This window comes from Coregonus lavaretus, assembly GCF_964263955.1.
Source record: "Coregonus lavaretus genome assembly, chromosome: 15".
Lineage (NCBI taxonomy): Eukaryota > Metazoa > Chordata > Actinopteri > Salmoniformes > Salmonidae > Coregonus > Coregonus lavaretus.
In genome coordinates, this window is record NC_140002.1 from 21035434 (window position 1) to 21047422 (window position 11989).

The following is an 11989-nucleotide window of genomic DNA, read 5'->3' on the forward strand; positions in this document are numbered from 1 at the left end:
GGTTTTCACACACTGTTGCTGGTATTTTGGCCCATTCCTCCATGCAGATCTCCTCTAGAGCAGAGATGTTTTGGGGCTGTCGCTGGGCAACACGGACTTTCAACTCCCTCCAAAGATTTTCTATGGGGTTGAGATCTGGAGACTGGCTAGGCCACTCCAGGACCTTGAAATGCTTCTTACGAAGCCACTCCTTCGTTGCCCGGGCGGTGTGTTTGGGATCATTGTCATGCTGAAAGACCCAGCCACGTTTCATCTTCAATGCCCTTGCCATTGAGTTACTGACGTGATCTTCCTGTCTGGGTTGGCGCCCCCCCCTTGGTTTGTGCTGTGGTGGAGACCTCTGTGGGCTATACTCGGCCTTGTCTCAGGATTGTAAGTTGGTGGTTGGGGATATCCCTCTAGTGGTGCGGGGGCTGTGCTTTGGCGGAGTGGGTGGGGTTATATCCTTCCTGTTTGGCCCTGTCCGGGGGTTTCTTCGGATGGGGCCACAGTGTCTCCGGACCGCTCCTGTCTCAGCCTCCAGTATTTATGCTGCAGTAGTTTATGTGTCGGGGGGCTGGGGTTAGTTGGTTATACCTGGAGTACTTCTCCTGTCTTATCCAGTGTCCTGTGTGAATTTAAGTATGCTCTCTCTAATTCTCTCGTTCTCTCTTTCTCTCTGAGAACCTGAGCCCTAGGACCATACGTCAGGACTACCGGGCATGATGACACCTTGCTGTCCCCAGTCCGCCTGGCCTTGCTGCTATTCCAGTTTCAACTGTTCTGCCTGCGGCTACGAAACCCCTACCTGTCCCAGACCTGCTGTTTTCAACTCTTAATGATCGGCTATGAAAAGCCAACTGAGAGACCTGAGCCCTAGGACCATACGTCGGGACTACCGGCCGTGGTGACTCCTTGCTGTCCCCAGTCCGCCTGGCCTTGCTGCTATTCCAGTTTCAACTGTTCTGCCTGCGGTTATGGAACCCCTACCTGTCCCAGACCTGCTGTTTTCAACTCTTAATGATCGGCTATGAAAAGCCAACTGAGATTTATTCCTGATTATTATTTGACCATGCTTGTCACTTATGAACATTTTTGAACATCTTGGCATGGTTCTGTTATAATCTCCACCCGGCACAGCCAGAAGAGGACTGGCCACCCCTCATAGCCTGGTTCCTCTCTAGGTTTCTTCCTAGGTTTTCGCCTTTCTAGGGAGTTTTTCCTAGCCACCGTGCTTCTACACCTGCATTACTAGCTGTTTGGGGTTTTAGGCTGGGTTTCTGTACAGCACTTCGAGATATTAGCTGATGTAAGAAGGGCTATATAAAATAAAATTGATTGATTGATTGATTGATGGAAGGAGGTTTTCACTCAAAATCTCACGATACATGGCCCCATTCATTCTTTCCTTTACACGGATCAGTCGTCCTGGTCCCTTTGCAGAAAAACAGCCCCAAAGCATGATGTTTCCACCCCCATGCTTCACAGTAGGTATGGTGTTCTTTGGATGCAACTCAGCATTTTTTGTCCTCCAAACACGACGAGTTGAGTTTTTACCAAAAAGTTCTATTTTGGTTTCATCTGACCATATGACATTCTCCCAATCCTCTTCTGGATCATCCAAATGCACTCTAGCAAACTTCAGACGGGCCTGGACATGTACTGGCTTAAGCAGGGGGACACGTCTGGCACTGCAGGATTTGAGTCCCCTGCGGCATAGTGTGTTACTGATGGTAGGCTTTGTTACTTTGGTCCCAGCTCTCTGCAGGTCATTCACTAGGTCCCCCCGTGTGGTTCTGGGATTTTTGCTCACCGTTCTTGTGATCATTTTGACCCCACGGGGTGAGATCTTGCGTGGAGCCCCAGATCGAGGGAGATTATCAGTGGTCTTGTATGTCTTCCATTTCCTAATAATTGCTCCCACAGTTGATTTCTTCAAACCAAGCTGCTTACCTATTGCAGATTCAGTCTTCCCAGCCTGGTGCAGGTCTACAATTTTGTTTCTGGTGTCCTTTGACAGCTCTTTGGTCTTGGCCATAGTGGAGTTTGGAGTGTGACTGTTTGAGGTTGTGGACAGGTGTCTTTTATATTGATAACAAGTTCAAACAGGTGCCATTAATACAGGTAACGAGTGGAGGACAGAGGAGCCTCTTAAAGAAGAAGTTACAGGTCTGTGAGAGCCAAATCTTGCTTGTTTGTAGGTGACCAAATACTTATTTTCCACCATAATTTGCAAATAAATTCATTAAAAATCCTACAATGTGATTTTCTGGAAAAAAAATTCTCAATTTGTCTGTCATAGTTGACGTGTACCTATGATGAAAATTACAGGCCTCTCTCATCTTTTTAAGTGGGAGAACTTGCACAATTGGTGGCTGACTAAATACTTTTTTTCCCCACTCTATATATATATATAATTTTTTTTTTTTTTTTTTTTCCTTTATTACTTTCCAACCCCACCACCCCACCCCTAATTGGAGTAAACTAGTGAACAACAACACTTAGGCCTCCTAATTCCAGCTTATACATACTATATACATTTTATGGACACAGTCAATTTTACAATAATTATATTTTGTTTGTTTTTACTCCTGAACTTCCTCTACCCTCAACCTCTCCGATCATTTTCATGATGTCCATCCGGTTTGCTTCTATATGCCATATATTTCTAACTGTGCTCTTTCACAAAAGCTCTCAACCTGCAACCTATATACTTATTATGGACACAGTATGCTTTACATTAGTTATCTTGTTATTAGTTATTAGTCCCATCCTTCAGCTCCATTCAACACCTCCCATCTATCTTTCTTTTAACACCATCCATATTGGATTTCTATTTGCCATATATTTTAACTGTACTGTGTTGTTTCACAAAAGTTCTGAACACTTCTATTCTCATTGTTTCTACAGATTGTGAATTGAAAATAAACATTTTTGCTAATAGTATTATTATACACTGCTAAAAATAAATAAAGGGAACACTTAAACAACACATCCTAGATCTGAATGAATGAAATAATCTTATTAAATACTTTTTTCTTTACATAGTTGAATGTGCTGACAACAAAATCACACAAATTATCAATGGAAATCAAATGTATCAACCCATGGAGGTCTGGATTTGGAGTCACCCTCAAAATTTAAAGTGGAAAACCACACTACAGGCTGATCCAACTTTGATGTAATGTCCTTAAAACAAGTCAAAATGAGGCTCAGTAGTGTGTGTGGCCTCCACGTGCCTGTATGACCTCCCTACAACGCCTGGGCATGCTCCTGATGAGGTGGCGGATGGTCTCCTGAGGGATCTCCTCCCAGACCTGGACTAAACTCCTGGACAGTCTGTGGTGCAACGTGGCGTTGGTGGATGGAGCGAGACATGATGTCCCAGATGTGATAAATTGGATTCAGGTCTGGGGAACGGGCAGGCCAGTCCATAGCATCAATGCCTTCCTCTTGCAGGAACTGCTGACACACTCCAGCCACATGAGGTCTAGCATTGTCTTGCATTAGAAGGAACCCAGGGCACCATGACTGACCCACCGCCAAACCGGTCATGCTGGAGGATGTTGCAGGCAGCAGAACGTTCTCCACGGCATCTCCAGACTCTTGTCACATCTGTCACATGTGCTCAGTGTGAACCTGCTTTCATCTGTGAAGAGCACAGGGCGCCAGTGGCGAATTTGCCAATCTTGGTGTTCTCTGGCAAATGCCAAACGTCCTGCACGGTGTTGGGCTGTAAGCACAACCCCCACCTGTGGACGTCGGGCCCTCATACCACCCTCATGGAGTCTGTTTCTGACCGTTTGAGCAGACACATGCACATTTGTGGCCTGCTGGATGTCATTTTGCAGGGCTCTGGCAGTGCTCCTCCTTGCACAAAGGCGGAGGTAGCAGTCCTGCTGCTGGGTTGTTGCCCTCCTACGGCCTCCTCCACGTCTCCTGATGTACTGGCCTGTCTCCTGGTAGCGCCTCCATGCTCTGGACACTACGCTGACAGACACAGCAAACCTTCTTGCCACAGCTCGCATTGATGTGCCATCCTGGATGAGCTGCACTACCTGAGCCACTTGTGTGGGTTGTAGACTCCGTCTCATGCTACCACTAGAGTGAAAGCACCACCAGCATTCAAAAGTGACCAAAACATCAGCCAGGAAGCATAGGAACTGAGAAGTGGTCTGTGGTCACCACCTGCAGAACCACTTCTTTATTGGGGGTGTCTTGCTAATTGCCTATAATTTCCACCTGTTGTCTATTCCATTTGCACAACAGCATGTGACATTTATTGTCAATCAGTGTTGCTTCCTAAGTGGACAGTTTGATTTCACAGAAGTGTGATTGACTTGGAGTTACATTGTGTTGTTTAAGTGTTCCCTTTATTTTTTTGAGCAGTGTATTATTGATCGATTGACTGACTTTTCAGATCACCCATTAGTGCTATCTGCAGGGTTAGCTCCAGGTAAATATTGCAATCCTTCAGCCATTCCTGGACCTTTCAAGCTACAAATTAACAGTACCAAAACAAAATATCTAATGATTCTCTTCGCAGCAAAATCTGCAGAGCTGGGAAGATTGTATCCCCCATATAAATAACATTCTATTGGTAGCAAGAATTTGGTATAATAATTTAAATTGAAAAATTATAAGTTTTGAATCTGGCGTCGTTTTGCGTATCAGTTCATAAACACTGAGGAGACTTCTTTGTGATCTTATTGCACCTGAGAAAGCCCACAGAGCGTGTTAGTCACCACTAGTGCTGTTACGGTGACCATATCATCGCCACACTGGCGGTCACGAGTCATGACTGCAGTTAAATTCCACATGACCGTTTAGTCACGGTAGCTAGGCTTCTCCAAATCCGCGCTCTGATGCTGCTGATGGTCTTTAGTAGCCTACCATACTTGCTAACTGCCTGGTACTCAGCACTCTATTGTCCCTCTAATCACTCTGACCTCAATGCAAATGTAATCGAAAATCAAATCAAACACTTAATGAGAGCCCATGAGCTAATGTTACGCAACATTTCTATAGGCTATGCAATAGCGTGAGAATAGTTTTGATGGTCTCTATTAAAAAGAGGATCCCATCAGCTTTCTATAGGCTAGGCCTATTATATTTATTTCTCTACTTTCCTAATATTAAGCACATTGTTTCACTTTACAACAGGAGTATAGCCTACCTGGCTGGTATGAAAATGAACCACAGGAAAAACGTCCTCCATTCGCTATTTAAGTGTATAGATGACATGTCTTTTTTTTCCTCTGCCCGTCCCTGTTCTGAGACAGGTGCATGATAATGGTCCATTCTAAATCAAAACTAATTTCACACATTATTTAGTATATTTAAAGACCAGATTAGTCTGATGGTTGACAGTATCACTTGTGAATGATGCCCAGCGTTTGCAGTAAGGCAAGAAACAGCGCATGCCTCTTTTTCTCAACTTTTTCAAATCATAGAAGCACACCTCATGTAGCCTAGCCCGTAGGCACATATGTTTGTATCACAACTAAAGTGGCCAAATATCTTTATTAAAATTAAGCACATTAATCCGCTTTACAACTAGTGTAGAGCCTAACTGGCATACATAGGCGGTGCATGAGTTTCAAGTTTCACCATAAAAATTCACCTTTTATAATAAAGCATTCCATGCATAATCACATTTGAGAAGTGTTTTTCTGCTTATTGATTGCATTTTGGAACATTCGCGTGTAGCCTACTGCCGTGTGCACATTCCTGCGCTTATAAGTGAAGAAATGGCCTAATTCAACATTTTAAGCTAAATGTTCTTATCTGTTGCATCAGCCTCATTGCTTTTTAAAAGGTTTTTTGATGTGAGTGGTTGTATTAATTTAGGATCTATCACGTCCCACAACCGTCCCAGAGTATATTTGGAATATTTATTTCTCGCACAGAAGGACAAGTTGACCAATAGAATATGTCAACTTTTGTACTATGGGGGATGGTAGATTGACAGAGGCTAGTGCTTTTGCTGTTCGTTAGGCCTACTCATCTTGTTGGCTGACGAAAAGTAAATGTGTACAGTTCTAACATCTTCAATATGCACCTCTGAATTCAATAAGGTTGCGTCCCCGATGTGCCTGTCTTCACCTGTAGCCTATTTCGGAGCTGAGATGCCTGTGTGAAGGACCCGATCACGTGACTTGCTTTGGCTAATAAGAATTGAGATATGTGAGTGAGAGGTGCTTCAGAGCATGGTGATTGGCAGCCGGGAGAAGGGAATTATAATTATTATATTCAGCCCAAGGGCAAAATGGGTACTTTGGCCGCAAGGAATGGATTTTTTTTTTTAGGGGGCATTACGACCACACAAGGGGATGATGTTGGGAAATCCAAGGCCTGGTGAGAATATTATGTGCTTGTCAAATTGTGAATTAGAGACTGATGAAGTGTGTGCAGCCTGCGCAAGAAACAAAGCCGAGCTCATGACTTTTAATTCAACTTTTTTCAAATGATCATTAGTCGCGTCGTGCAGCATTAGAATGTATTACAATTCAAAACATATAGCCCAAAGTTTGTATCACAACTGAAGTTGCATAAATAACTCTAAATTAAGCATATAGGAGGACCTGTTTCTTTGTTAACCGCTAAACACATAATAGCCGCATGTGCACACTCCCTTGGAAATCATTTGGAGAAAATATCCTTTCTATTTTATTCAGGTATGTTTAGTTGTATTCTTCATACTGTCAAATAATGCCACGGGATTCTAAGCAAATCTTGTCTGCAAAATGAACTAGTGTAGCCCACAGCCATACGTCATAGCCAGATCAGGGCCTAACATAAGGATAACTCAGAGTATGCTATTCTGTTCTTCTGAAATAGACATTTAGACCGGTCTAAAATAATGCATTTATTAGCCTTTTTAAAATGTGATGTTCCAAAGGTCTGCATCAGTGGCTTGTAGGCCAGGAGATGCTAAACGTGTTTGTTAATTTGGTCAATTACCGTGAGACCGGCAGTTATTTACTTGACAATCACCGGCTGACAATTTATGACCGCCACGGCCCTAGTCGCCACTAGCATACCCTTGAGGGTGTATTTACGGATGTAGGCTAAAAGCCTATGCAGGGACTTTGGATCTATTCCCAGAATTGGACCACAGAGACTAAGCATCGACGGGCTGCAGTGGAGCGGGTCGAGAGCTTAATGTTCCTCGGTGTCCAAATCACTAAGGACTTAAAATGGTCCAAACGCTCAGTCTTGAAGGCGCGACAGCGCCTCTTACCCCTCAGCAGGCTGAAATGTTTCGGCATGGGCCCTTAAATCCTCAAGAAGTTCTACAACTGCACCATTGACAGCATCTTTACTTGCTGCATCACTACTTGGTATGGCAACAGCACCGCCCTCGATCGCATGGCGCGACAGAGGGTGGTGCGGACAGCCCAGTACATCACTGGGGCCAAGCCCCCTACCATCCAGGACCTCCATCAGGCATTGTGAAAGGAAGGCCCAGAAAATCGTTAAGACTCCAGCCACCCAAGACGGACTGTTCTCTCTGCTTTCGGGTACCGGTGCATCAAGTCTGACACCAATAGGCTCCTGAACAGCTTCTACGCATATACAATCATATACGCTGCTGCTACTTTATCATATCATGATGCCTAGTCACCTTACCCCTATACATATCTACCTCTACCACTCCAGTATCCCAGCACATTGTAAATATGGTGTTGGAACTGACCCTGTATATGTCTTGCTTGCTTCTCGTGTTCTTCTTTTTATTTCTCGTGTGTTTTTGTACAACCTTATGTTATTTTTAATACTACATTGTTAGGTTTAGAGCTTGCAATAAAGGCATTTCTCACTCTACTTGTGCACGTGACATTTAAAGACTTACCTTTTTATTGATTCTGGTCTGTGTCTTGTACAGCTGAACATGGAGGATCCCTGTATCATCTGCCATGAAGACATGTCCCAGGAGGACCTGTGTGTGCTGGAGTGCAGACACAGCTTCCACAGAGAGGTAAGGCCACCTTCATCACACCGATAAGTAGTCTGCAACTGAGTTTGCCCAGCGCTTTTATGTGGCCCTGTGGTTATTTAGGGCTAGCAGAACACAGGAATTTGACATTTCTGTTTTGATCAGTCTCTATTTATACCACAGCTTTCTTTTCATCTCCCCTTCTCTCTGTCGCTTTCTCTAGTGTATTAAGTCATGGCTGAAGGAGCAGAGCACCTGTCCCACCTGCAGAGAGCACGCTCTCCTGCCCGAGGACTTCCCTCTGCTGCCTGGCAGAATCCGCAGGGGCCACACGCCCGCCTTCTCCTAAACACTCCCAGCTACCTACCCTGAACCCCTAAACCTTCTAATACCTGAACTCCAAACACATTGATTCCCAATATATGCTCAACTGCTCAATTCCATACGAAACGCTTCTGTCAAATGTTGCATGTGAAGTTTTTTGACAAGTGTGATTTAACCATTTATTCATCTCCCTACTATGACTGAACAAAAATATAAACGCAACATGCAACAATTTCAAAGATTTTACTGAGTTACAGTTAATAAGGAAATCAGTCAATTGAAATAAATTCATTAGGCCCTAATCTATGGATTTCACATGACTGGGAATACAGATATGCATCTGTTGGTCACAGATACCTTAAAAAAAATAAAGTAGGGGCGTGTATCAGAAAACCAGTCCGTATCTGGTGTGACCACCATTTGCCTCAGGCAGCGTGACACATCTCCTTCGCATAGAGTTGATCAGGCTGTGGAATGTTGTCCCACTCCTCTTCAATGCCTATGCGAAGTTGCACGATATTGGCGAGAACTGGAACACGCTGTCGTACATGTTGATCCAGAGCATCCCAAACATGCTCAATGGGTGACATGTCTGAGTATGCAGGCCATGGAAGAACTGGGACATTTTCAGCAAACCGCCCAAACGACACCATACACGCTATCGACGCCGTACATGGTTAAGTGCCTTGCTCAAGGGCACGTTGACAGATTTTTCCCCTAGTCTGCTCGGGATTCAAAGTTACTGGCCCAACGCTCTTAACCGCTAGGCTACCTGCCGCTTCTTGATATGCCACACCTGTCGGATGGTGGATGGATTATCTTGGCAAAGGAAAATGCTCACTAACAGGGATGTAAACAAATTTGTGCACAAAATTTGAGTTCAATAAGCTGTATGTGCGTATGGAAAAGTTTGGTGATCTTATTTCAGCTCATGAAACATGGGACCAACACATTACAAGTTGCGTTTTATATTTTTGTTCAGTGTATATTATATTGATTTATATCATACAAGAAATGTTTTGTTTAGCTTATCGCATGTGCCACACAATGCTTATTTACACAAGTGTTTGCTTCAATTGTTAATTCTAATGACAAAATAATGAGTTAAATCATAGTATTGTCATGAGACACATGCTTGATTTAAAGAGGAATGGTTTAGTTAGGCCTGATTTTACTTTGATAAGTTTAGTTATGGTCCAGCTAATTCAGAAAGGCTCTTGTGCCTGGTGTAATAAAGAATGGCAGTTACTTTCTGTGAAGCTTGGCTCTTTGAAGTTGCAACTGTCAGAGGATAGAAAAACAACTTTGCAACTGCAATTTTGTAAAATGTACACATTTTTGTATGATTGAATGTTTTAAAATCATAACTCTTCACACAAGTCTGACAGTTTTTAATTGAGTCAAGTTTTATGCTATTAGTAGTTGGAAGTAGTCAGTCATGGCCTGAAGGGGATTAACTCCTTGATCTTACTATGAGGTTAAGCCAATACACATCATTTACAATGACAACATAACTGGAATGTTAATGCATTTAATAACTTGCTTTTTACAAATTTGTCCTTGTCAGTTTTAGATTATTTAAAAAAAATATTATTTATTTGGGCAACATTTTGAAAGTGCCAACATTTGTTCTACTGCTAGGAAAATGGGAATATTACTGCTTATGATTGGCACAGGGTTTCTTAAATTTTGAAATGCAACCATGCGGCTTCAATGTCATGATTTGTTACACCCTTTAAGTTTGCCTTTTTTGACTTTCACTATTAAAAGTTACCCCATAATCTTGCACATCCTCTACTTTTTTGTTGTCTTGTTTTCTGAACTGTAGACATCCATATGACATTATGCACTTTCAGAGCAGGGAGGTCCAGCCAACAGATGTGGCTGTCTGCCAGGACTTCTTGGCCATCTGGACTTTGAGTCCTTGGTCACTTCAGGTTGGTCTTGCCCAGGCGTATGAAAGGCACTAGCCTCTGGCCATCCTCCAAATTGCAGTGGGTTTTCAGAAGAGCTCTGGGCTCTCGCACTCTGCACAGCTTCAGAGGGAAGTTCTGTGATCAGATGGTCGTCATGGAGGACAATCACCACGTTCACTTCTAACTCTACGGAGGAACAAAGAATTACACCTGTCAGTCATCGGTAAACCACTCATAAAAATTGACACTGTTGCACTATTTGACTTGTATTTATTACAGGTTCCCTCACCAACTTTAAAGTTGGTAGTCTCGAGGGTAGGGCAGGTAAAGAGTCTGGAGAAGATGTCTCCCTCTGCTATCTGGATATCTCTGGCATCGCGCTCAGCTAAGCCTGGAGAGGATGGAGAAAACCACGCTATTAATCTCTTTAGAGTGGGTAGGGACTAGTGGTCTATTTGGAAAACAGTGCCCTTTCTGAACCGTTCAACTAGGGCCCTGTCCAGACATCTGGATTGGTGAAAGCAAAAATAATGGGAATCTTACTTTCATTAATTCAATAACGTACAGTCCAGATGAATGATTCCCTCAGACGGAAGGATGTATTCTACCAGGGCCTGGCTGTCTAAATAGATAGGCTCAATAGCGTCAGACTCCGCAGGTCTCCACGCGGCCCAGCTGCATCGCAATGCTCTTGATGGCCATATCAGAGCTCTCCACCACCAGCTCTCCAGTCAGGGGCTGAGTGATTACACAGTTGGTGGCCCCGGATCAGGGGCTTCATTTATAACCGTTGTGTAAATTTCACACAATTTCTGTGTGCTCCATTTCTGAAAAGTGCGCACGTACAAAAATGTTGATTTTATCAACTTGGCTCACGCCATACATACGCATGTTTTCCTGTCGTAAAACTGTGCCTGGAAAACACCTCCATTCACCTTTTTATGGTGACAATAATGCCCTTTCATTTGCTGTATAATTTTGAACTATTTGCATTAGACCACGGCATGTAAAATATGAATTGTTGTTGAATATTTAGTTTATCAATCAACCGATCTCAGAGCATTTCATATTCTGTATGTAAATCCGAGACACCATTTATTATATGTTTCGTATGGTATGTATTACTTTGGATATCCATCCATTTCATGTTACGAATTGCAAAACGTGTGCTAACATTAGCTAAGCTAGGGGTTAGAGGAAGGGTTAGCTAACATGCTAAGTAACTCAGGGAAAAAAAGCATCATCCCTTTTTCAGGACCCTGTCTTTCAAAGATAATTTGTAAAAATCCAAATAACTTCACAGATCTTCATTGTAAAGGGTTTAAACACAAAAATAAATTGCAATGTCCGTACTGTGAGACGCCTAAGACAGTGCTACAGGGAGACAGGACGGACAGCAGTGGCAGACCACGTGTAACAACACCTGCACAGGATCGGTACATCCGAACATCACACCTGCGGGACAGGTACAGGATGGCAACAACAACTGCCCGAGTTACACCAGGAACGCACAATCCCTCCATCAGTGCTCAGACTGTCCGCAATAGGCTGAGAGAGGCTGGACTGAGGGCTTGTAGGCCTGTTGTAAGGCAGGTCCTCACCAGACATCACCGGCAACAACGTCGCCTATGGGCACAAACCCACCGTCACTGGACCAGACAGGACTGCCAAAAAGTGCTCTTCACTGACGAGTCGCGGTTTTGTCTCACCAGGGGTGATGGTCGGATTAGCGTTTATCGTCGAAAGAATGAGCGTTACACCGAGGCCTGTACTCTGGAGGTGGAGGGTCCGTCATGGTCTGGGGCGGTGTGTCACAGCATCATCAGACTGA

General features: G+C 43.7%; 1 protein-coding gene and 1 pseudogene across 2 annotated transcripts in view; one reads left to right on the plus strand and one right to left on the minus strand.

Annotated features, from left to right (window-relative positions):
• LOC311142365 (E3 ubiquitin-protein ligase TTC3-like) overlaps nucleotides 1-10023 on the plus strand; it is a 58112-nt gene extending 48089 nt beyond the window's left edge. Inside the window, exons 46-47 of the mRNA XM_084178007.1 lie at nucleotides 7868-7960; nucleotides 8142-10023. Coding sequence (XP_084034133.1) covers nucleotides 7868-7960; nucleotides 8142-8267 — 219 coding nt within the window. The 3' untranslated portion in view covers nucleotides 8268-10023. The remainder of the gene's footprint in view (nucleotides 1-7867; nucleotides 7961-8141) is intronic.
• A 66-nt stretch (nucleotides 10024-10089) lies between these two features.
• LOC311143072 (vacuolar protein sorting-associated protein 26C-like) lies at nucleotides 10090-10923 on the minus strand (annotated as a pseudogene). Its single transcript has 3 exons — nucleotides 10815-10923; nucleotides 10448-10549; nucleotides 10090-10344 (listed from the first exon to the last, which is right to left on the minus strand). The product of its transcript is annotated as a vacuolar protein sorting-associated protein 26C-like (transcript).
• Nucleotides 10924-11989: the final 1066 nt, after the last annotated feature.